This window comes from Symphalangus syndactylus, chromosome 4 (assembly GCF_028878055.3).
Source record: "Symphalangus syndactylus isolate Jambi chromosome 4, NHGRI_mSymSyn1-v2.1_pri, whole genome shotgun sequence".
In the NCBI taxonomy this organism is placed as follows: domain Eukaryota; kingdom Metazoa; phylum Chordata; class Mammalia; order Primates; family Hylobatidae; genus Symphalangus; species Symphalangus syndactylus.
This window is the reverse complement of record NC_072426.2, coordinates 87,229,796-87,254,983: the sequence shown is the minus strand read 5'-3', so window position 1 is coordinate 87,254,983 and position 25,188 is coordinate 87,229,796. Positions and strand designations below refer to the sequence as shown.

General features: G+C 54.5%; 1 protein-coding gene across 5 annotated transcripts in view; it reads left to right on the top strand.

Moving 5' to 3' along the window:
• Positions 1–25,188, top strand: part of LDB3 (LIM domain binding 3) — a 72,422-nt gene that overhangs the window by 15,221 nt on the left and 32,013 nt on the right. Inside the window, exons 5-10 of one of the 5 annotated variants that reach the window (XM_055275468.2) lie at positions 3,837–3,859; positions 5,257–5,460; positions 7,455–7,469; positions 10,089–10,258; positions 10,728–10,764; positions 24,785–24,973. In XM_055275468.2, the coding sequence (XP_055131443.2) occupies positions 3,837–3,859; positions 5,257–5,460; positions 7,455–7,469; positions 10,089–10,258; positions 10,728–10,764; positions 24,785–24,973 (638 nt within the window). Of the gene's footprint in view, positions 1–3,836; positions 3,860–5,256; positions 5,461–7,454; positions 7,470–10,088; positions 10,259–10,727; positions 10,765–17,396; positions 18,159–24,784; positions 24,974–25,188 lie in introns of those variants that run through there. The other 4 variants (XM_055275472.2, XM_055275467.2, XM_055275471.2 and 1 more) reach the window with 4 other exon arrangements.

The window sequence follows — 25,188 nt, the reverse complement described above, 5'->3', positions numbered from 1 at the left end:
TGGTCAGGTGGTCAGAGCGAGGCACTGGCCCCAATCCAGCCAGCCCCGAGCCCATGAGGCCAGCAATGATCCTGCGGTGTTTGCCATGAGCTGGGCATGCTAGCGATTTATACAACCAACCACGTTGGGGTGACATGTCAGATTTTGCAGAGGAGGAAACTGAGGATCAGAGAAGGTTAAGTCACAGTCCGTTTGTCCAGCTACCATGTGGCCGAGCCAGTCCTGAATGCAGGAGACTCTGACTTCCAACACTTTTTCACTAGGCCACCCCCCAGAACAGGACAGCACAGCCTGCAGCCTTCAAGAGCTATGCACGGGTCCCCACCCCTCTGGGAGGATGGAGGCAGGAGCAGGGGGGAGTTCAAGAGGTGGAAAAGCGAGTTATCTGGGACTAGGAATAGTCTGGGAAGCTGCCTGGAAGAGGGAGCCCCTGAATTGTATATGGAGAGACTCTGGCAGTGGTGTGCAGGGAGTGGGTTTGCAGGAGTGACCTTGGCCAGGATGGGGTGGCGAGAGAGCAGGACCCCAAGGAGAAAGGGGCTGTGCAGGAGAACAGCAGCCTCACCCCCAAGGTCTAGCTGGTGGGACTCTGGGAGCACAGCAGTTAAAATGACATGGGACTGGGGCACTGTGGAGGGGGCCAAGGGAACGGAGTCCCCACACTGGGCCTGTGTTAGCTCTAAGCCCTTCACGCGTGTTCTCTCACCCTAACTTCTACTCCCACCTGGTGCAATTGGCATAGCCCTCTCCAGGCAGGGCAGGCTGAGTCAAGGCAGTAGAGCCTAGTGGTTCAGGTTTCCTCCTCCGAATCGTGGAGGAATCACATTGTCCATGTCTCAGGGTTATTGGGAGGATAAAGGACCCAACACTTGTAAAGCTCTGAGCTTTGTCTGTCACCCGCTGACTGCATGACACCTGGTATCATCACTGCCTGGAGCCACCCAGAAGAGTCACAGTAGGAATCCAGTCAGTCTGGCCCAAGCCCATGCCCTCGCCTTTGCCCTTGCAGCAGAAGGCACCTGTGCCCCATCAGGTCACTGCTCCCTGTGGCCCTCAGCTTCCCCAGCTCCTCAGCTCTTTCTGGAATCCTCAGTGAAGCTGATATCTGACACCACATGGCTTGCTTCCCTTACCCAAGGTGACAGAGCCATATATGCCCCCAGGGTTCCCCAGCAAAGGACTTTTGCCAGAAAGCTCAGGGAATAGTAGAATAGAGATGGCCTCCTTGTCCCGCATTTGTTGGGCTGGTAGGTCTTCCTGGTCCTTTCCAGGGACTGGCCTCAGGCAGAGAGGTTAGCCTCTGGTGGCCTGGGACTCTCAGGAGACCCACCTGCAATGATGATAATGTCTCCCCATACTGACCCTGCACTCTGGCTATGGACCAGCTAACAGTCCACATGCCTTATCTCTCAGCAACTCTCTCTAACACAACTCTCTCTGCAACTCCAGAGGTGGGCATGATTTTCCCTATCTTATAGCTGGAAAATAGACGCTCAGAGAGAGCAAGTAATTTGCCCAAGTTCACACAGCTAGTAAGTGGCAGACAGAACTGGCACGCAGGTCTGCCTGACTCCACTTTGCATTGAGACAGGGACTTGCTGCCTGCTCAGTGAAGTGAGGGGCCAGGCCCACCTCTGCTTCCCATAGTGCCTAAGGTACTCTGCTGTTGGTACAGGGGCTGCCCAGACCCTGATGAATGTGTAAATTATTTCTTGGTGCTCAGAGCAGCAGAGTCTGACGTTTCCTCCAAGGGATGGTGGGCTAGGGGAGGATGTGCAGTGGGTGTTTCATCCAAAGTAAAAGCTGATGCTGCTGTCCCAGGCAATGCCGGCAGGAAGGGCTGGAGCCTCTGACCTGGGCTGGCCTAGGGCAACCTCTGCTGGGCTGAGGCCACCACCTATGCTAAGTGGGTCAGCAACAGGGTCAGCAAGGGCTAATCCCTGTGCTTATCCATGGCCCACTTCTCCCATGTTGAGCACCTTAGACTCATGACCCGTTCAGTCTGCACAACCCACCTGTGTGGTAGGCACTACCATCTCAAGAATTAGAATTAGGAAACAGGCTGGGACAGGTGGGTAATTTGCCCGGAGTCACAGTGCTAGGAAGAGGCAGGGTCACAACTTGAACTCTGTACTGTCTGGCTCCAAAAGGAAGCCCCTTCCGCTGCTCTCTCCTCTGGGCAGCTTGCAGTGCGATTCTTTGGCAGCTCGTATCCTCTTGGAAGGAGGAGAGAGAAACAGATGTGGTGCAAGGGCAGACAGGCATAGGCATCCCAGCAGCCCCCTTCTTCTCCTCCCTTCTGGGGCTGGCACTGAAGGGCAGTGTCCCTCAGGCCACTCAGTGCAAGGGCCCCTGGGCAGGTCTTACATCTTTGGCTTGTCTTCCCCAAGACCCAGGCACTGGCTCCTCTCAGAAGTGTCTGCTGCAGCCATCCCAGCCCCAGGTCCTGGGTGGGAGAAGCTGGGCAGGAGGCAGGAATCAATGTCAAAGAAGGAGCAGGCTGCCAAGGCAGGGCAGAGGCAGCCCCCACCCCGCCAGGCCAACACTGCCCTCTGCAGGGGGCCCTGGGCTGGTCAGGGCAAGAGATGACCCTGTAGCTGTCAGCACTGGCCAAAAATGGAGAAGGAATGGAGCTCCGTGCTGGCCCTTTCCTAATATAGCTCCACTTGCAGCTATTTTGAGCCTGGGAGGATAGAGGGAATTTTATCAGTTCTGAAGCAGTGGCGGGCCTGGGGCAGAGCAGGGCCACTGTGCTGCTCCCTGGGACCGGGGACCACTGACTTGAGCCTGGCTCCCCGGGGTTTGGCTGCAAATGACCAGGGCCAGGCTGGCTGGGGCCCAAGCTCCCTCAGCTAAAGCCCACACTGGGCAGATTCAAGAAGGTGGCAAAGTTTGGGGACAGAGCCCCCCACCTTCCACACTGTCTCCCTCACAGGCCCCAGACAGGGCCGCTGGCCACAGGGTCTGCCACTGCAAGGAATTTGCATTTAAAGAAACACGGGACAGACACTGCTTTCCCTACAGAGACCATGCTTTGGGAGGCTCACTCTCAGGTCAGAGTGAGAGGAAGGGGCCTCTCACTGTGCTGTCCGAGCTGGGCTGCCTCGGCTGGGCGCTTTCCTTCAGAAAGCCTTGAGCTCACACTTCTCCCTGCACCTCCTTGCTCCTCCATCCTGCCTCATTGCTGGCCCGAGGGGCCTTTAGGAGTGGTCCCTGGCAACTGTGCACCCCACTCCCCTATACCCCAAGAGGAGCAGCCAGAGCTGCCTGCGTCTCTTCTGGGAGGGAGAGGAGGTCAAGTTTGGGAGGGCATAGGTAATCCCGCGCAAGCCCTGCCCCCTAATCACGGCAATGCCTGCTCAGGACAGAATTCCAGAGCTGCCCCCACAAAACAGACTCTTAGTCCAGAGCTGCTGACAGGCAGGAAGGCCCCTGGGCCTCAGCCTTTTCCATAGCAGCCACAGCTGGTCCCGTCTCCACCCCTAGCTTCCTCTCTGGAGTCTATAGCCAGGTTTGTATGTGGGGGATTTATGTATGCAGTACGAGTGCCCCTGAAGATAGACAAGAAAACCCTTATTCTGGCAAAGCAGAGGGCACTGGGGACCCTCCAAGAGGGAAACATTGCTGTGTCAGTCTCTGAACCAAACCGAGGGTCCCAGTAGCTGTGATTCCCGGCTCTGAGCTCTCCCTCCTCACTCCTTGCTCTCCTCACCCATTGCGGTTTGGGCTGATTCTGCCTCCACAATGACCAGGCTGATGATGGCCCCGGCGCTCAAACTGCCCCTGGCGGAGCCTCTCTCTGACCACCCTGTCTTCTTTGCCCTTTTCCTCCCCAGGTGGTAGTCAACTCTCCAGCCAAGTTAGTATCAAAGGACAGCATGTGTGTGCGCTTGCGTGCCAGCCCCAGCATGTGTCTGCGTGTGTCTGGCGTGGATAGGGTGTGCCTGCTGGCATGTGTACATGTGTGTGCATATGTATGAGTGGGGTACACTTGTACCCCTGGGTGAGCCTGCATGTGTGTGAAGCTGGAGTAGAAGCATTTGGGGGTGGGAGTGGGGGCTCCATCCGATGGTTCTAATTTCATTCCCAATTTCCTGCTGCAGCAGCTGCTTAAGAAGTGCCTGGGGTTGGTGACGGTGGCAGGCGGCATGGGCGGGGGGAGGGAGACACATGCTGTGCTGCTGCTGGGCCTGTGTGAGCCTGAAGACCTTTCTGTCCTGGCAACCCCTCAGAAGGGCTGCGCTGGATCTTGTCTGCCTGGGGAGCGCACCTATCCATTGGAGGGAAGAGCCTCCTGTGGGTAGAGGATGGCCAGCCACTCAGCAAACTGGACTTGAGAGGGCCTGGGCAGCCAGAACCCTGCTCTGAGGAAGAAGCACATTCCCTGAAGCGTCTGGAAGATCAGAGCCCTGGGCCACCAAGGGGGTGGCCTTCAGGAAGAGCCCCTTCACAGAGAAACCTTGCTCAGAATCCCTGTGGGTGCCAGTGGAGCCGCTTTTCTCCTTTGGGGCGTTCTGGACTCAGCTTGGGCTGCTGCTCCTGTCCCCTACCCCCAGCCCCATGCCCGCGCTTCCCCTGCTGTGTGTAGTGGGAGATCTCTCTGTGCCTGGCAGCCCCTGCAGACTCTGGGAGGGAGCTCAGGCTGAGCCAGGCACTGCAGGGGATCTGGGAACGCCAAGATGGGCAAGGAAACCTTTCTATGGCCAGGAGTGGTGGCTCATGCCTGTAATCCCAACACTGTGAGAGGCCAAGGCAGAAGGATCAGCTTGAGGTCAGGAGTTCAAGACCAACCTGGGCAACATCATGAGACTCTGTCTTTACAAAAAAAAAAAAAAAATACTGGCATGTGCTTGTGGTCCTAGCTACCTCAGGAGGCTGAGGTGAGAGGATCACTTGAGCCCAAGAGGTTGAGACTGCAGTGAGTGGAGATCACACCACTGCACTCCACCATGGGCAACAAAGCGAGACCCTGTATCAAAACAAAACAAAACAAAAAAAAAAAAAGAAAAGAAAGAAAAAAGAAAACCTTCTGCTGCACTGGGCTTTGAGGGAGGGTACCAAGGATTTTCCTGAATAGACCCAGACCACCCACCATTGGGAGACTTGTGTAGCCTATGGGGGTTCAGGGCCTCGGCTCTGGGAGATCTCTCTCCACACACACCGCGCCCAGCCTTTGCCTTGGCCACCCACGTAACCACCACCTGTTGCCCTTTTCTCCTCCCCCTCCCTGCCCGTACTCCCGCACCCCTCCCCCAGCGCCGACTACCAGGAACGCTTCAACCCCAGTGCCCTGAAGGACTCGGCCCTGTCCACCCACAAGCCCATCGAGGTGAAGGGGCTGGGCGGCAAGGCCACCATCATCCATGCGCAGTACAACACGCCCATCAGCATGTACTCCCAGGATGCCATCATGGACGCCATCGCTGGGCAGGCCCAGGCCCAAGGCAGTGACTTCAGTGGGTAAGCGCCTCCCTCCTCCACCGCCACTCAGCACCTCCAGAGCCTGAGGGGTCTGGGCCATTGGGCGCCATCGGGACCAGCTACCCTCACGTTGGACCTCCTGGAGGCATGGCCCTTGGAGGGGAGCCAGCCTTCACCAGGGCCTTCTGGAACGTGGGTATCCTCTCTTCAGACCCTCTCCATGGTCAGCTTTAGGAGAAGGGTGGAGAAATGCAGAAAATGGTGGTTCCTCAAAGTGCTTTTCACAGCCCTCTGCATTTTCCCAGGCTCCATGAGGAGGCTGGAAGAAGAGACTTCTACAGTCCTCTTAACAAGGGGACCATTCTGGAGGCCCCCAGGCCCCTCACAGCGAAGCTGTCCTTTAAGGAGGGGGAAGTTACCAGGTTCTTCCAGAGATGAGAATTGATTCAAATACACTGGCTGGGTTTCTGGTTTGGAAAGGGGTCTGCGACCAACCATCCATATTACTGCTGGCAATCAGTCCCACAGATGGGAGCAATCCCCTCCTCTTTGCCCCAGGAAGCCCAGCCTCAGGGCAGTGGCATTTAAGACATCCTTGGTTCCTGGAATTTGCCCATTAGCTATGGTTGGGGAATTTGAGGGTTGGTAAAGAAAGAGTTGGCTGAAAATCAATTGTGGATGAAAAATTCTAGCAATGCAAACATTCATGCAAACAGACCTCTCTCTGTGTGTCTCTGTGTCTCCCTCTCTCTGTATGTCTCTTTTTGTTTTCCTCCTTGTTGCTTTTTCTCTGTCTCTGCCTCTCCCCACCCCCTCTCTCGTGTGTGTGTGTGTGTGTGTGTCTGTGTGTGTGTGTATGTGTTGTCTATCTGTTGTTTCTTTCTTACACACATACACATAGTTCCTCACTGTTTTCTACTTGGGAATACCACTGTGTTGGCTGATTATCAATCTGAGCAACATCTTATCCCTGGGTCAGGATCCCCTAGCAATTCAAGGCAAAAAGTCTTGAAATGACAGCGATGCTTTTTTCCAAAGCCAGGAAAACAGATATAATAAGAGGGATGGAGGGATTAAAAAGTCCCAGAGAACCCAGTTGCGCTTGGCCGTTCCAGACCCTAGCCCTTGTGGCCATGATATGCATGCAGGTTATAAATGGCAGGCTCCCCAGCCCCAAGGGTGGAACAGTGTGGGCTCCCTGGGCTCTGCTGGAACTGAGGAGCCTGGGGCCCTTTTGGAGATGTAGTACTTCCTCTAGGCCACCAGGGAGCAGAGGTCGCCTGTCCTGGAGTTTCAAGTCAAACTCCCAAGGCTCAGAGCTGCTGCTCTTCGCCTAATTCTGGGCAAGGTTGATTGAATTCCATCATTCAAAGCAGAAAATATGACCATGCAAGTTTAAAAACACAAGCATTAGCTCATGCGTACCCAGAAAAACAAGGCTACCTAAGCCCAAGAGCTAACAGGGATTTCCTGTTAACATTTCTTTGTCACGTGTGTCCTTGGTGTGCTCTTAAAAGTAGTAGCAATCGCCAAAGGGAAGTTCAATGGAGAATAATGAAAGAACTGCTCTTCACTAACTTTCTGTTTTCTGCACCTTGGGAAGACTGCTATCATTTGGTCTCACCACTAGGGCACCCATCAGTTTTGGAACTGAGGCACTGTTGATTAATCGAGGCTTTTCAAAGGACCTTTCCCATCTCCCTCCTGTCCCCGCCTCCCATCCCCTCCCTGTTGTTCCCCTGGTATGCCTGGAAAGGGTCCTCTTCTCCTCTTCCTTTTAACGCAGCCACGCTGAGCTGACCATGCTCTGGTGCCAGTGAGTAACCCTCTTGGCTATAACGTGCTCCCATTTCTGCTGTTAATTTCCGTGGTTCCTTCCTCAATGACCGTGTTTTTTCTCTTTTTCTTCCTCCTTCACCCACCCCATTCCCATAACTCATTTCTGACCCTAACCCGGCTCTCTTGTGTGCGCTGCCCCTCTGCTATCCCATGATGGACGCGCACTCACGGCTGGGTTTTCCTCTGCTTGGCAGGGCATCACCGCTGGCGTAAGTAGACCCCGCAGTGTCTGTCCAGTCATCCGTCTGTCTGGTTGTGGGATGGTGTGTGGGTTTGGTGGGATGTGTCTGAGGACCAGTGGTCAGTCCACGTGCTCTGTCCACGCTCCTCCTCACACCCACCTGTCAGCCAAACGACATCCCTCGCAGCCTTTACAGGCAAGTACTCGTCTCTTGGGGTTTGTCCAAATAATGTCACTGTGGTCACAGAAATCACAGAGTAATGACACTCATGCTGCAGGCCCAGGCTGGGGGTGCATACCTGTGTTCTCCTTGCCGTGCTTTGGGGTAACTCCCCCCACCGTTCCTATCTGCACTGGGTCAGTGTAGACCTGAACATTAGAATCCACACTGGGCCATTATTCAGGGCTAGAAGGTGAGAAGGTAACCTCTTGGAGGCCACGCCCCAGAATCCTCATGGGAAGTGTATCTGTAGGAGCCAGTGCCTGCCATGACCACCCATGGGAGGGGAAAGATGAATCAGATCGGGGGCTGCACACAGTGAAGCAAATGCAGCGGTGATCTGATGTTGCGGTGACTGTGGAGTGTTTTCTGTGGCAAGAAGAACAAGCTGAAAGTGGGTCCAGAGAGTGGACTCAGACCAGGGGCCAAGGATTGCAGGACCTGTTCCATCTTCTCTGCATATATTCTCCCTGAGCCTTGGGGTCATGAAAGGCACAGCAGTTTCCTCATCTGACTCCCAGTCTCGGTCACAGCAGCAACAAGGGTCCCTGGTCTATGCACGGGGTTATGGGAAATGAAGCCAGAAATGCTTTCTTGAACACTTTGAGCAGAGAAAGGCACAGGGGAGCTCCTCCTGGGCACATTCCAGGGAAACAGCAGCAAACACCTTCTACCTGCTCTCTGGATTGCAAAGCTCTGTAGAGAGGCTCAAGGGCCTTGCATCCACGCCTTCCCTCACCCACTGCACAGTTCACACTCTCTCCTTCCCTCCCCTCCCAGTGGGTCAGGAGCCAGGACCAGGGAGACCTGGTTGTGCTTTCCTGTTGCCCATCTCACCCAGACCTTAGGAACCCTTGGGACTCCTCCCTATGCCGGAAATGGCCTGTCCCAGCAACAGCAAGATCCCACCCTCTCCTTTGCTCCCTGGGCAGTTGCAGGCTCCTCCCTGGCTAGACCCTAGAGGCCTCTGCTGGTCTTTCCCAACCGATCCCAACCACAGGCTGCCAGTACCTATAGCTCTCTGGGCCAGGGCAGGGCCTTCAGGGAAGCCAGGGCAGCTCCACCCAACCTCGATCACCTTTCCTCACCTCTGCTCTTGTAGCCCACCCTGAGCCAGACACAGGGACCAGTCCTGGGAGACAAGGTCAGTTCCCTGTCACACTCCTTGCAGGGAGGGTACAAGACATGGACAATGGGGAGGTTCCTCTCCCAGCCAGCCAGCCCTCTGGGAGAAAGGGAGAGGCAGGCAGGAGGGTGCTGGACAGGGCATCTCTCCAGGCATAGGTCCAGGGCCTCCCACTGGGCAGAAGTAGCCTTCCTGAGCCCTATGACTGCAGGGAGCTTAATGGAAAGGACACAGGGCTAGCAGCCAGGAAACCTAGGTTCTCACCCAGTGGGGCCCCTATCTGCTGTAACCTGGGGCTAGTTGGCTGGCCTCTCTGGACCTCAGCTTCAGTATCTGTAAGAGGAGAGGGCTGGGCCAGCAGTCTGTTACTGTTGTGGGCTTCACCTGAGCCCTCCCAGGCCTCCGAGAAGGTGGGCTGGGCGGCTTGGTGCTCTGGCCCCCCGGCCAGGGCGAGTGGGCTGTAAGGCTTTTGACCATGGCCTGTACTGGAGTCTGATTCAGGCTGGGAGGCACTGGACCCGAGGGGCTCTAGGGTCCCTTCTGGCTCTGATGTAGGATTTGTTTGTTCAGCCAAGAGTTTTGTGCACCTATCATGTGCCAGACCCTGGGAGCCTAAGGGAAGGTCACCTGGTCCTCCACAAAGGGCTGCACTTCTCTGGGACAGAGGACCAGTGGCTTCCATGCAGCCCCACTCCCAACTTCCCCAGGCCAGAAATCCCCTGTCCCTACAGGCCATGCCAGGGCCGTGCCTTGCTGCCTTGTTTCTTACCACTTTCCAGCAGAGTCAGCCTACTCACACTGAGCCCAGGGCCCCCAGTCCTTTTCCAGGGCAGTGACAGCATTGGCAGCTCCTTGTTTGGATCCAAAAGTGTGAGGAGGGCAGGAGAAGGATCTTAAGGAATCCTCTTGGTCCCCCAAATGGCCTCTTTCCAGCCAGCCCCAAACTCACGGCCTGCTCAGGGAGGTCAAAGAAGACCTGTTCCGTTTCCTCCCTCTGTAAAGGGGATCTGGGGGTGGAAATGTCTCCAGCCTAGGCCTGGAGTTAGCACTGGGGAAGGGCAGACCTGAGGGATCTGAGCCTCTTGTCTCTCATGAGGGAGGGGAGTCACTGCTTCACTGTGACCAACCTGAGCATCGAGGACCCAGGTCATGCCCATATCTCAGGTTCTCAGACAGCAATGGATAAAGGCAAGCTGGGGACAGAATGATAGGGGCCACCAATGGGCATGGAGCAGGGACCCAGTAGGGTGGGAACTGGGCTCTAGCCTAGCCCTCGCCCACGGCCTCTCTCTGCATTGCAGGAGCCTCCCTATTAAGGATCTTGCCGTAGACAGCGCCTCCCCTGTCTACCAGGCTGTGATTAAGAGCCAGAACAAGCCGGAAGACGAGGCTGACGAGTGGGCACGCCGTTCCTCCAACCTGCAGTCTCGCTCCTTCCGCATCCTGGCCCAGATGACGGGGACAGAATTCAGTGAGTGCAGGCTCTCAGGGTGGGTGCAGAGGAGGGAGATGCTGAGGAGCCACCAGGAGCCTGGGCCCAGCACTGCAGAAGCCAGGGAGTCCTGCTACCTGCCCTTGAAGGTGGGCCAGCCTTGATGGTTTGTCAGCAGCTGGCAGGGCTCCTTCTGGGCCTCTTGGGCAGACTGTCCGGTGAGAGCAGCCTTCTGCTCTAATGCCAACTCCAACAGTGGGCAGCAGGCTTGGTGTGCAACTTCCGGGTGAGATGATTGCCCAGGGCTGGGATGAGGCCCTCTCAGGCCACCCCCTGACTCTTTCCCAATGTCCTCTGGGGCCTCTGCCCAGCACACAGTGGACAGGCAAGGAGGCAGTCACCGTGTGGGGCCTGGCTGAATCCTGGGGACTCAGTGCCCACAGAGCCCCAGCAGCTTTCCTTGCTGTGTCTCCTGTGAGTCCCCTGACCAGCTCCTTTCTACCAACAGTGCAAGACCCTGATGAAGAAGCTCTGCGAAGGTCAAGGTAAGTGCCTGGACTCAGGCTCTGTGGCCTTGCCCTCTAGCCCCGTCCCTCCCCGGGCAGCCCCCTGGTCACATCACTCATGGAAGGGACCTCTCAAGTTCATGGATTTGGAAAGCCTGGCCTGCAAAGGGCTGCAGCTGACACTAGCTTGAGGCAGCATCCTGGGTCAGTGAGGCGGGCACCTGGACCCGAGTCTCTGTCCTCCAGGCCCAGGCTACAACAGCGAAGGCTCTGGGCTCTCCCAGCTTCATCCCTGGGCAGGGGGCAGGGCTGCTTTGGCCTTTGCTGGGCTGTTAAGAATGAGGACATCTTTCCCTGTGAGGACACCCGGCTGGCCACCTTGCCCACCCACTCATCTCAGGGCCTGTCCCCCTATGATTCCGAATGCTGGGCACTGGGAAACAGGCACACAGGGGGCTGTGCTGGACATGAACGCCTGACCCCTGGACTCACCTGTCCAGACCCACAATGAGGTACCAGTTCCGTAAGTTGCTGAAAGCAAAATAGTTGCTGAAAAAAAAGAACAAGCCCTGGACATGAGGATGGGTTTGTGCCAAGCTGGAGGTCTTAGAGCATGGTTTCCGATCAGTTGCAGGTCTGAGGCCACAGCCACCAACCTATCATTGTGGCCCGTCAGGTGCTCATAGCATGAGGTGGGCATGAGGGGGGCATGCCATCCTGGAACTCACTGGAACCCGCTAGGGCCTTCCATGGTAAGGAGTAGGGCTCATTGTGATTGTATGTACACTTCTGGTAGCGAATATGTTATCTGCATGTTCTTCCTGGCACTGTCTGCCTTGGGCCAGTGCATCCTGTGGCAGCCTCTGTGCAAGGGGCTGGGGCTCAGAGGCACCCTCCCATCCTGGGCCAAGCTTTCTGTACTTGCTAACCAGCAGGCCCAACACTCAGTGGCCATGTGACCTGCTCAGAGTAGGACTCTGGAGCCAGCTTAGACTTGTGGATTTTATTTTTGAACCAATACTTTTGCCAACTCAAGTTGCTCCCACTTTTTGGCCAGGCATCCAAGCCTAAGGTGGGGTCCTCCCAGGCCTGCTAAGGATGGCATGCAGTCCCAATAACTTCTTAACCCCTCAGTGCCTGCAGGGCATCTAGAGAGTCCGCGATGAAGTTATGTTTGATTTAGCACAAAAGTTAAGCTCCAGCTACTTTAAGTGCTAGAGCTCTCAGCTCTCCCCTCCTGCTGTGCTCCGCTGTCCCTGCGTGCTGTTCCCATGCTTGTCTTGCCCTCCTCTTAGAAGCCACCCATGTAGCTGCTTCAGTGAGCAATGCAGATGTTCCCAAACATTTGATAAAGGAGTCTTTAAATCACACACCCCAGAGCAAGCGGCTTCAAAATCCCCCCTGGGTTCCTTCCAGCAACAGGCCAGCAGGGGGCCTTTTTTCTCCCTCCCCTGAGACCCAGAGTCCTGCCCTCCCGGCTGCCTTCTGGTTCGTTAATGTTCTGCTTCCCTCCAGTATGCAAGGCAGTCACGCTCAGCTTGTGCCTCATTAACCAGATGTCATTAGAACGGGAAAGAGTACTGTGGAAGTGCATTGCAGCAAACTTTTGTCTTTTCTTTCCCCTGGAATATTTGCAGGCTCTGCAAAGTTATTGAGTGAGGAGAGCACAAAGGCAGTGTTGAAGGTGGTCCCCAGGCCTCGTCCTTGGCCTTCCCCTTCCCTCCTTCAAGGAGCATCTCTTGAAGTTTGTTCTGCCTGGTCTTGAGGGTAATTGAAGGGTGGGAGAGTAGTCCTTCCACCAGGGGCTTAACCCCATAAAAGATTGGTTCAGCCTCAGCAAAAGGCAGCTTTCGGAGCCTCTCCCCCAGCTACAGCAGGGTTTCCTCCTAGGGAAATCTGGGAAGAGCGCCTGGGAAGTGGCTCCAGTTGACTTCCTCCCTCAGTCCCAGGCAACTTCCCTCACCCCATCAGCACCTCCCTCTGGGGTCTCAGGCCCTGCAGTAGAGGCTCTGAAGCACCCAGCCAGCCTCTGCCCAGGTCTGGAGGGGCTCCTCTCCCTCCTTCTGACTTTAATTTCTGGAGAGTTGTCCTCATGGGCAGAGCCACCCATGTCACTGAATCCCATCAGCGATCCCATGGACCCAGAGGCGGGTGCAGTGGGTGTCACAGTTCTAATCTGTCTGTGATTGAAGCCTAAAGCAGTGTCTGTGATCACTGGTCATGGCTGGGGCCCCAGGCTCACCCACATCACTATCTGAGCAGAAGGGAACATGCCTTGTCCCACCCTGGTCCAGGCTGGTCAGGGGTCTTGCTCCTCAGAGGCCTGAGCCACACTTCTATCTGTCCCCACTCCCAAGTTCGACGCTGCACCCCTAGACTCTCCTGGCCCATCTTGTTGGCTGAGAGCAGCCACCTTCTCTTTCTCCTCCCAAATCCCAGCGGGGATTCTCAGAGTCTCTCTTGAAGGCTGAGTTTCCCCAGGAAGGCTTCACTGTGAACTGCTTCCAAGTGTCTCACTCCAGCAGAGCCTGGGTTTGCCAAGCCTGTGCATGGTGACACCTACACAGTCTTATGCCCATGCAAAGGTGCTTTCTCCTTCCTGGTGCTGTGTGGTGAGAAAGTTAGCAGGAATGTTGAGTGAGTAGTGTCAGGCATTCTGCACCAGGCAGGAGCTCTGGGACCTCGAGGTCAAGTGTGAATCCACATGTCAAGAAGACTTTGCAAACTTTCCCTTCACCTCCATCACTGCTCTGCCTCCAAGGTCCACCCCCACAGTCCCAGGGCAGCTCACAGCCCTCTTCTCCTCTTGGGTCCTGGCTCCTGATGGTATCTCTGTGTCTGGTAGCATGTAGCTTCCATCTGAGGCTCCAGTGCCAACCTGCTGGCTAGCCCAAGACAGAGTCTAATTTCCAGGGACTCTTTACAGGTGAGGTGGGGGAGGCCTGAACAGCCCAGGCATCAGCTATGAACTTCCCACCCTGGAAGGACCAGGTGCCTTAGAAAACTGTCCAGGTTGGCTTGAACATCAGCCTTCTGCCTACTTCCACATGGGAACTACTCTAGTAGGTATAGGTGACGCTGTGGCTCCCCAGTTTCCATCGGAGGTAGCTGAAATAGTGCCTCCATCTCACAAGCTGAAGCCTGTAATCTCAGAGTCGTCGCCACAGCTTCCTTCTGACTTTGGAAAGGCATTCCAGGGCCCTGATCACCCAAAAGGTCAGATCCACATTGGGCAGCCACATTGGGGATAGGGGTAGGGACAAGGCAGGGCTTGGATCTGTGAGGCATCTGGATCCCACTGCTTAGGGGAACCATCCAGGATGTAGCCCAGCATGTAACCCAGACATGCCCCTGATCCCTTATAAGTGCAGCCTCTGCATTTCCCTGATGCCCACCTTGGTAAAGAGCTCTGCATATCCCCATCTTTCCAAGTGTTAGGAACAAAGCTGATCTTAGTGAAGAGTTCCTAGAGGAGCTGAAGGTGCATCACATAGCCCTTTCCATCCCAGATCATGTAAAAATCCTTCCATGCCCGTTTTCTATCATGCAGCCATTAAGCTTCTTCCAACAAAATGCCAGGGCTCGCTGGCTCCCCCTCTTCCCTCCTGCAGCCTCTCAGATGCCCCCTTCCCTCCCTCTGCTGCACAGTCTCTCAGTTTCGAACCCCCTGCAGCCACCTCGCTTACACGCCGCACAGCATAGGGCCCTCCTGCCAATGGGTGCCCCCGCCAATGGGCCCCTTGTAAGAAAACAATGAAATAATTACCTCTCTTTTTTTGATTTTGAGTCCCTGGTGTTCTGCCACCCTAGGGAGTTTGAAAACCACAACTGGAGCACCAGGGATGTTGCCCCAGGTGCCGCTGCCTGAGCAGCCCCTGGGGGGTCGTCTTTCTTGCTCTTGCTCTCCTGTCTCTTTTCCTCTCTCCTGTGCCTTTCTCTCCTGGCTCCTTTCCTTGGCTAGCTGAGGATTTTTAAGCAGCTTCAAGTAGAGCATGCTCACTAGATCGGACTCTCCAGGACTGTCCCTGACCCTGTCACTAAGCACTAATGACAAACTATCACCCAGCCTCCACAGGCCTTGCTAGGACTTAACGATTTACAGGCAAACTGCCTGTGTCTGATCTTGTGCCCCTGTGTTCTGGGTAGTGTCTACGGGATGGTCAGGACTGTTTGTAGTGCTGTCAGCAGGACTCAAGGAGCCCCGCCACATGGCCTTTGCTCGTGCCATCTCCACCCCTTTACCCCAACCTCAGATAGGCAGGTATGTAGCAAGGGAAGAAGACGCTGGCACTTAGATTGTGATTCTGCCCCTGAGTTTCTGTGTGGCTTTAGGTCATTCATGTGACCTCTCTGGGCTTCAGCTTCCTCTTAGTATAAGGAAAGTTCAGACTAGACTAGTGGTTTTCAAACACATTATATGTTAGCAGTGGGTCCCTTTTGTCAAACAGTCTTAGACAGAGACCCAGTATGCAGGATTCAAAGGGTAGAGAGAGCGAGAGAGAGACTGCCAGGTAAAGCAGGTGCAGAACCGAGGACCTCTGTGAGTGTGGGAAGGCCAGCACTGCCACATCTTCTTTTCAAAGACTTAAAGTTGCTCTTCCTGATTTTTATATGCCAGCAATTCACTTTTTTTTTTCTTTTTTTTTTTTTTTTGAGACAGAGTCTTGCTCTGTCTCCAAGGCTGGAGTGCAGTGGCGCGATCTCGGCTTACTACAACCTCCACCACCCAGGCTCAAGCAATTCTCCTGCCTCAGCCTCCTGAGTAGCTGGGATTACAGGCATGTGACACCATGCCCGGCTAATTTTGTATTGTTAGTAGAGATGGGGTTTCACCATATTGGCCAGGCTGGTCTTGAACTCCTGACCTAAGTGATCCACCAGCCTCGGCCTCCCAAAGTCCTGGGATTACAGGCGTGAGCTGCCATGCCTGGCCAGCTTCTTTTTTTTTTCTTTTTCTTTTTTCTTTTTTTTCTTTTGAGACGGAGTCTCACTCTGTCACCCAGGCTGGAGTGCAGTGGTGCAATGTCAGCTCACTGTAACCTCCGCCTCCCGGGTTCAAGCGATTCTCCTGCCCCAGCCTCCCGAGTAGCTGGGACTACAGGCGCATGCCATCACAGCTGGCTAACTTTTGTATTTTTAGTAGAGACGGGGTTTCACCATATTGGCCAGGCTAGTCTTAGACTCCTGACCTCGTGATCTGCCCTTCTCAGCCTCCCAAAGTTTTGGGATTACAGGTATGAGCCACCACGCCTGGCCAACTTCTTAATTAAACTTTTTATTTTGAGATAATTGCAAATTCAGTGCAGTTATAAGAAATAATAGAGCTCCCATGTTCCCTTTACTCAGCTTCTCCCAATGGTAGCATCTTGCAGAATGAAAGCACAATATCACAACGAGGATACTGACACTCGTACAGGCAAAACATAAAACTTCCCATCACCCAGGATGCCCCATGTTGCCTTTTTATAGCCACACCCACTCCCTTCCAGCACCCACCCACCTCCTTAACCTCTGGCAACCACTAATCTGTGATCTGTCCTCCATTTCTATAATTTTGTCCTTTTCAAGAATGTTATATAAATGGAATCATACAGCATGAGACCATTTAAGATTGGCCATTTATTAATCAGCATAATTCCTGGGGTCACCCAAGTGGTTGAGTGTCTCAATAGTTCATCTATTCCCTTTTATTGCTAAGAAGCATCTATAGTATGGACTCAGAAATTAATTTTTAAATTGAGTTGGAAGCACCGTACGGGTTAAACATACTGTGTTTGTGGCTGGATGGGGCCCTTTGGCCACCAGTGGGCACCTCTGGTCTGGAGGATGTGATCGGCCCTTCCAGCCTGGAAGGCCTGGATTCTGACGCCTGTGGCACTGGCCTTTCTCAGGTGCTCTCTTCCTCCATTCATTCCCACGTTTCTGGCTGCTGCTTGCCTGCTCTGTACTGGGCCCTCAGCTGAGCAGGTGTGGGTTGAGCCCCAAGAGGCCCCACTGGTGGGAAGTGGCCGGAAGTCCTGGCCCTCTATCTGTGACAGTGACCTTGTGAGTATGTGTGGGTATGCACGCATGTGCCCAGGCTGTGCTCAGGCCTGGCAGGCAGGGGTGGGCAGGGGCTGTGTGAAAAGGCTTCTCTCTGGGGACAGTGAAGGCTTTTTGAGACCAAGGCAGCACAGGGAGGGGGCAGGTCTGCCCACCAAGCCTCATCATGGGGGATAGGCTCTCCTTCTTCTTGATGCCCAGCTAGGGGACAGAGATCATGCAAGGTGCACCTGTCTCTTTGGTTCAATCCTGAGAGCTCACAGCCAAAGCAGCCCTGCCCAGCCCTCACTACATGGACCAGGGAAGCCCCCTTTGCTCAGTCTGCCCTCAGGGCCATTAGCCAGGTCCCTTCTCCACGGCCCCCAACTCACTCAAGGCAGGGACTTCAGTCCCTCCATCCTGGTCCCCAAGACTCTGAGTCTTCCCCTAACCCAGGCCTGACCTGGGTTACAATGTACCCCATGGATTGCATAGCTTCTCCAAGCCCATTCCCTCCCTCCCATGCCCTCTGCCTCACCTGTTAGACAGGGGAATGGTGAACACATTCCCTAACCCCTTTCATTCTTCCTCTCTTCTCTCTCTCTTTCTGTCTCTGTCTCTGTCTCCCTCTCTCTCTCTCTGTGCCACAGGGAAAGGTTTGAAACGGAACGTAACAGCCCACGTTTTGCCAAATTGCGCAACTGGCACCATGGCCTTTCAGCCCAAATCCTTAATGTTAAAAGCTAAAAGGCTGCCTGGAATCCCCCCACCCCGACAGGCTGGACTCCCTCCCTCCTTACCCCCACACAGATCTGGCATGTGAGCCCCACGGTGATGCTTGACAATGTATAACTGTGCTGGGGGCACCTCTGATGGCCAACTGCAGCATTTCTGTCCTCTGCCCACCCCAGAGCTGATGCTGGGACCCAGCCCCCTGCAGCTCTGTACCCACCAAACCTCCCCAGGGCAACCCTCGCCACCCCCCAAGTAGCCCGTAGCCCAAGCCCCTGCCTTCTGCACAGGGCCTTAGCTGTAGACCAGAGAGGGCAGGAGGAGTTTGCTGGCATAACATCCCAGAACCAAGGGAAATGGATGGGCCACTGCTCAGTTTCCCACCATCCTCAGCTCCTGGCCTCATGAGAATGAGTCAACCATAGATCAGGGTCTGGGGAACAGGCTGATCCCTGGCCCTGCCGGGTTCCCTCGCTGCCCTCTGGAGCTCAGGGCAGCCCAGAATAGGGCTCTTTGAAGAGGAAGTGGAAGCCCCAGGATAGATGAGGCAGAGACCCCTCCTGGCAGTGGTGAGATGGGGATATGCACCCTCCTTTCTGTACCGTGTGTGCTGGCTCCATAGTTCTCTCTTCTGTACATATAAGCATGCTTGTTCTGAAATAAAGAAGATTTGAAGTGAACCACACCAAGCCCCAGTGATGCTGTGCCTGTGTGTGTCCCACCCCAAGAGGGGCTGTGAGGGCATGATCTGGGACAGAGAGAGGACAGGCATCATCAGAAGAGGGGCAGGGGCTGTGTCCACCAGTCCCAGGACCCAGAGCAGCTCTGGTCCTGCTGCTCTCCTGCCCCACGGGTTCCGAGCCCAGCTGCAACCCAAGGCAGGAGGATGGCTGGTGGGAATCTGTGCGGAGGCCCGTTGGGCAACCTTAGTCACCCACAGGACAGTGCGTATGGGAATACTCGAATGTCCCCTGCCTCTCCTCCCACACTCTGCTGCAACCAGCAGACTGAGCCATTGTCCTGCCCCGCCCCATCAGAAGGCCCCCCCGCAAGCTGTTCTCACAGGAAGGCGCTACTTATGCTTGATCCTGGTCCAGAGGAGACAGAAGGGCTCCAGTGGGCACACCTGGGCTGAGAAGCAGTTCACAAGGGAATTCAGGGGGCCAGGGCTGGGGCTCAGGGGAAAAAAGATGGAAGGCAGCCCCGGCAGATTCTTGCTCAAGTGGCAGGAGGCAAGAGGGCTGGGAAGGCTTCCACCTGGGTCTTGCTCCCAGCTCCCACCCACCTGTGGCCTCATCCTAGTCCTGGGCATTTAGGAAGGGCTAGGAAGGGTAGCAGCAGCCAAAAAGATCCCAGCCAGGCCTCAGGCTCATGTCCTGCTGAACTGTGAGCCACTAGCTAGCACCCCATTCACCTGACCCAGGCCTGACCACTTAGAAAGTACCCCATGATGGCAAAGCTTCTCCAGGCCAATTCCATGTCCCTGATTGCGTGAAATCGCAGGCTGAGGACATGAGAGCGGTGGCACTTACATTAGAAGCAGATGCTGAGACCCAGCCCTCAAGGCTGTCCTGCCTCTGGGCTGGCCAGAGCCCTGCGCCCATTCCTGCTGCCTGGGCAGAGGCTTTCCCTCTGCCTCCAGGAACCTTAGCAATCCCACCAGGAAGGGTTGGTGTTTGAGGCCGCTCTCTCCTGCCCATCCACCCTGAGATGCTCCCTAAAGCCCCCTGCCAATCTATTCTGGCCTCCCACCTCATCATGCCTCCAGCAGTCTGATGCCTGGGCCAGGCAGGCTTCATCCCGCTGCCTTCATCTAGGCCTCCTGGAGCACACCCATATTTGGCTGATGTTTTACAGAGGACTTGCAAGGCCCAAGGGTGGGTTGGGGGCAGGGGTCTGCCAGATGGAGAGAGGTCCTGGGCAATGGGTATCCTGAGGCTGGCAAAGGACCTCAGCCAACCACTAAGAGTTGGAGGGCTCTTGGACCCCTGCTCCCAGACCCCAGCCTGTCGGAGCCCTCTTGGAGCCACCTAGTTGAAGCCTTGCCTTCCCAGCTACCCCAGACCCCTTCACGTAGTGCCCTGGGGGGCCCCAGGCTGGGTTCTATGTAAACCCCTCGGTATAAGCAGGAGAGATGTCCTCATTCAGCATCCGGTGTCTGTGGGCATTTGTGGAGGTGCCTGACTACTATGGGTGCTAAAGGAATCGGAAAGGGCCGATGTGGCTGTGTTCCCAATGCAAGGTTGATTATGTATGGTCCAGAGACAGGGAGCATCCCTCCAAGTGGTGGATCAAAGAAGGCTTCCTGGAAGAAGAGGTCAGTGTATTTTATCTTCAGGAATGGTTAGAATTAGGGTGGAAGCAGATACAAAAGGCTGGACAGATACTCTAAGCAGAACAAGCAGAGGTGCCGATGAGAAGTGGTGTCCCAGAACCCCAAGTTAATCATTTTAGTTGGAATGGAGAGAATGCAGAGGATGTCATGGTTAGTAGTGGTCTGCATCTAGACTCCCAGGCCATGGGATTTTGAATGCATTCTGAAGGAAAGTGGAACTAGCAAAGGCTGTAGGGCACCTTTCACACTATAGCTGATGAGGTGTTCTTCACCTAGACCACAATGGCAATGTGGGCCCTGGAGTTGCATGGAGCATTCCTGGGGCAAAGTGATGCAGCTCAGGGTTCCCCTGAGCCATAGTCACCAGGCAGCAAGGTGGAACATAGACTAGGTGGGTGGCAGCATGAATAATTTCAAGACCAGCCACCTGACTGGCATTTTATCATCACCCAATCAAGAGATTTTCATGCTCCACCATCTTAACTTACACAAGTAGCATCATCACCCCCATAGTGGCAACCACCCCTTCAGCACTGTCAATACCAATCACAAGGCCCCCACCATCACCAACAGTTCTGACCCAAGCCCAGTGACAACAACCCCAAGACCCAGCATCACCACCACCACCATCCCCATCCTTTCCAGACATAATATCATAGTTACCAATAACAGCATCAACCAAACACCACCATTCCCACCACCAAGGGCCACCATGGAAGAGCAGGGGCACACAGTCAACATGCTCCACCTTGATGCTGACCAGACTGAGGGAAGAGATAAGCTGAAAAGGGGACGATGGTCAGCCTGTGTTTCTCCTGGCCACGCCAACTCCCCATGGAGCCATGAGCATTTGGGCCTAGTTTGGTTTGATTTGGTTTTTGCTTAGATGTTTAAACTGAATTATGACCAAGGCAGGAGGCAACTGTAGACCTTAGATCAGGCTGGGGTGAATGGGGTGCTGGTGTCTTTAGGAACGAAGCCAGGGCCAAGTAAGTTCTCCACAGTGCTTGCTCTATGATGCCCCCTTCAGGATGCTTCTGGGGGCTTGCGGAACTTCAGGCAGGAACTGACCTGGAATAAGAGCCCAAGATCCTTAATATACCCTTTGATGCTTCCCCTGCCTTCCCTAGGCCCTGGCTTCTTGGTGTCTTTAGACAGTGTGCTAGAGAGGATGCCACTCAGCAAGAACCCCAAGCAGCAGGCTCCCTTACGTGCATACCCAGGTATACCTAGTGGTGATCATTGTCCTGGTGCTGTGGTCAATGATGAATTTTCCTAGGGCCCACATCCAGCTCCAACTTCATGCCCTGGAATCCAGGATTCATTTGGAGCTCTGGCTGGGGAGAGCAGCAGGTAAGCTGGCCTAACAGTGAATTGGAGCCAAGGAGACAGGCAAAGCCAACTTCCTATTCATCCTGCAGAATACTGTCCCCAGCCTGGACACTGTCATTGTCCTTGTCCTGTGCAGTCCTCATTTCCCAGAAGCCTACTGGAAGTGTGGTGTAGGGCCATGGACAGCAGATCAAGGAGATCAGTGTTCTGTGTCAGCCTGAGCCGTCCCAGGCCATACCTGCCCACACTGAGAGGAGTGTCTGAGCAGCCAGCTCAGTGGTGTGGCTACAGAGACTGCAGCTACTTCTCTGAGGCAGTCACATCACCGGCATGGCTTCCAGAAGCGAGGTTCTTTCATAGGTGGGTTCGTGGAAGGGCCAGGACCAGACACAACTGCAGGCCTGCAAGTTGGGCTGCCCAAGACTGCCTCCCTGAGCATTAAGTCAGGGAAGACCTGGGCAGGATGTAACCACTGCTCTTGCCCATCCCAAAAGCTTCCCACGTAGTTATGGAGAAGGATGGCACTCTCTCTCCCATGGGGGCAGTCAACCTCAACCTTGCCACTTCTCCAGCTCCATTCTTCCGTGAACCTGTCACAATGTTTCATGCCCTTTTTACCATACACCTCACCAGATGGAGGAAAGTAATTCAGTAATGCTTTTGCAAATAGCTGAGGGCCCGCTTGCATTCCTATCTAGGGCAGACTCCTTTAGTGCCAGCTACTCCAAGTGTGGCCTACAGACCAGCAGCATCAGCATCACCTGGAAGCCTGTTAGAAAAGTAGAGTCTTGGCCGGGTGCAGTGGCTCACGCCTGTAATCCAAGCACTTTGGGAGGCGAAAGCAGGTGGATCACCTGAGGTCAGGAGTTCGAGACCAGTCTGGCCAACATGGTGAAACCCCAGCTCTACTAAAAATACAAAAATTAGCCGAGCATGGTGGCTCATGCCTGTAGTCACAGCTACTCGGGAGGCTGAGACAGGAGAATTGTATGAACCCGGGAGGCGGAGGTTGCAGTGAGCCGAGATCGCGGCATTGCACTCCAGCCTGGGCAACAGAGCGGGACGCCGTCTCAGTTTAAAAAAAAGAAAAAAAAAAAAAAAAAGAAAGAAATGTGGACTTTCAGCTCTGCCCCAGACCTACTCAACTAGGATCAGCTTCATTTTAACAGGATCCCCAGGGACTTCAAGCAAACGCGGAAGTTTGCAAAGTGTTATAGTGGTGAGGCCCCAAGCCCTTTTTTGCCATTTTGCAGCTTTGTGATGTTTTACTAGAGACACAATCTTTCTGGACCTCAGATTTCTCATCTACAAAATGAGGGTCACAATCCCAATGGCTCAAGGAGGTTTAAATGATAAAATGGAGTAATAGGGTAATTTCTTTTTTTTTTTTTAAGATGGAATTTTGCTCTTGTTGCCCAGGCTGGAGTGCAATGGCACGATCTTGGCTCACCGCAACCTCTGCCTCCCGGGTTCAAGGGTTCAGCCCCCCGAGTAGCTGGGATTACAGGCACGCGCCACCACGCCCAGCTAAATTTTTTTTTTTTTTGAGACGGAGTCTCGTTCTGTCGCCCAGGCTGGAGTGCATTGGCGTGATCTCGGCTCACTGCAAGCTCCACCTCCCGGGTTCATGCCATTCTCCTGCCTCAGCCCCTGAGTAGCTGGGACTACAGGCACCACACCTGGCTAATTTTCTTTTTTTTTTTTTCTTTTTTTTTGAGACAAAGTCTCGCTGTTGCCCAGGCTGGAGTGCAGCGGCGCAATCTCGGCTCACTGCAGGCTCCGCCCCCCGGGGTTCACGCCATTCTCCTGCCTCAGCCTCCCGAGTAGCTGGGACTACAGGCGCCCGCCATCTCGCTTGGCTAATTTTTTGTATTTTTAGTAGAGACGGGGTTTCACTGTGTTAGCCAGGATGGTCTCGATCTCCTGACCTTGTGATCCGCCCGCCTCGGTCTCCCAAAGTGCTGGGATTACAGGCGTGAGCCACTGCGCCCGGCCTAATTTTGCTTCTTAGTAGAGACAGGGTTTCTCCATGTTGGTCAGGCTGGTCTCGAACTCCCGACCTGAGGTGATCCACCCGCCTCAGCCTCCCAAAGTGCTGGGATTACAAGCGTGAGCCACCACCCGGCTAGGGTAATTTCTTTTACTGTGGTAAGCACTTAGTAATGGAAAGTATTGTTATTCTAATTATTTCCAATAAGAATAGTGCCTTTTATTCGGGAAAGATTCTACTTGGCTGATGCCTTTTATTCGGGAAAGATCCTTCATGAGGTACCGGTTAAGGATTCAAATCACAACATCCCTCAATCAGATCCTGCTATTCTTACTGATAAGTTGTAGGACCTTGAGCAACTGAATTCTCTTTGTTACCATTTCCTCATCTATTAAATAGAGTCTATGATACCCACATCAGAGGGCTGCTGTGAGGAAGTAAAGACATCATTCCTGGCACATAGCATGAGGTCAATAAACAAACTGCATAATGTAGGGGGGAGTCATTCCCACTTGCAGAAGCTGCATTTATCCAGTTGCTGTTGTTGCAAAAACAAATCAAAGAGTAAAGAATGCGCATTTCTTTGCTTTCCTGTAATTTAATTTTTATTCTCTGCCCACCCCATTTTACAGTTAGCAACCCAGCTCTGACTGCTCTTGTCTTCCTAGAGTGGTTCTAGGGAAGAGGTGCTTACAGAATGCCAAGGCACTCAGGGTGGGGGCGTGGGGGCACACCTGGTCCTCTGTCAGGTTCTGCCTGCACTGGCATCTGCTGAGACATCCCCAACCCATCTGGTCCACACTGGCAGTGTGGTCGCCTTTCTCTTTCCCAGTTACAAGGTCTTTCAGATCTGCAGGTGCTCAGGACTATGTTCTTGTCACTCTTGGGTGCATGGCAAATCCTCTATGGCACCCAGGCCACACAGAGGCATGGGGATCTTTGGGTTATTTCAGGTCTGCCTGGCCCCTCACCATGAGAATGGGGAACCCTGGGGTCCTGCCGCTTCCCCAGGGTTGACCTTGAAAAGGGGTGCAGGGTCTTCTATTCTTGAATCCCCTTGCCACAGTGCCCACTTTTGTCCAGGTAACCTTGCTCTGCCTGGCATGGTAGCTTTCAGCCATCTGTCTTGTTGGTGCCCTGAGTCCTTCCGAGCCCAAAGCCTAGGTTCTCACAACTCCAGAGCCTAAGCCCTTGACACTCAAATATCTTCACTCTGCTCTTTTTGCTGTATCATTCCTTCCTAAGGTAGCACATGCCCCTGACTGAATGGGGAAGGGTGAAAACAGGATCAGGGAGGAACCTGGGTGGATAATTCCATCGGCTTTTCTACCACACTGTTTTGCTGAAAAAGAAAAATTAGGAAGTACAGAAAATTTTGAGGGGTGGGGGTGGGAAATTCCTCCAGGATTGAAAAAGTTTTTGATGTTACTGGGACCCTTCTGTGGTCTGAGCCTCTGCTCCTGGGATGCTGGAGGAGTTCCTTCCCTGAGCTGGAAGACACACCCTCTGAGGATCCTACTCTGTTTGCAAGGCAGGTGGCACTTTCTGCCCAGCCTGCCTCTGCTGCAGCCACCTGCCCCCATGCAGAGGGGCCTCACAGGGTCTCTAGGCTCCCTTGACCTGTTGTCTTTTTGGTCCCGCCTCATCAGCACCCCTATTGAGCATGCGCCGGTGTGCACCAGCCAGGCCACCACCCCACTGCTGCCCGCTTCTGCCCAGCCGCCTGCTGCTGCCTCTCCCAGTGCGGCTTCGCCACCCCTGGCCACAGCTGCTGCCCACACTGCCATCGCCTCCGCCTCCGCCACAGCCCCTGCTTCAAGTCCTGCTGACAGCCCAAGGTAACTGGCCCACAGGTGCTGGGCCTGACCCTGGGGAAGGGAGGCAAGAAACGCCCCACTCTGGGTCCACCTGTGGCCAGCTGTGTCCAAGGTAGTTAAGGCCCACAGGCCTGGAGGAAGCCAAGGCCAGCGCTGCTTGGTGCAGAGTGTGAAGAGGAAACTGAGGGTGAATTTCAGGGGTGTGCACCACTGTGGCAGGGACCGTCACTCTGCCC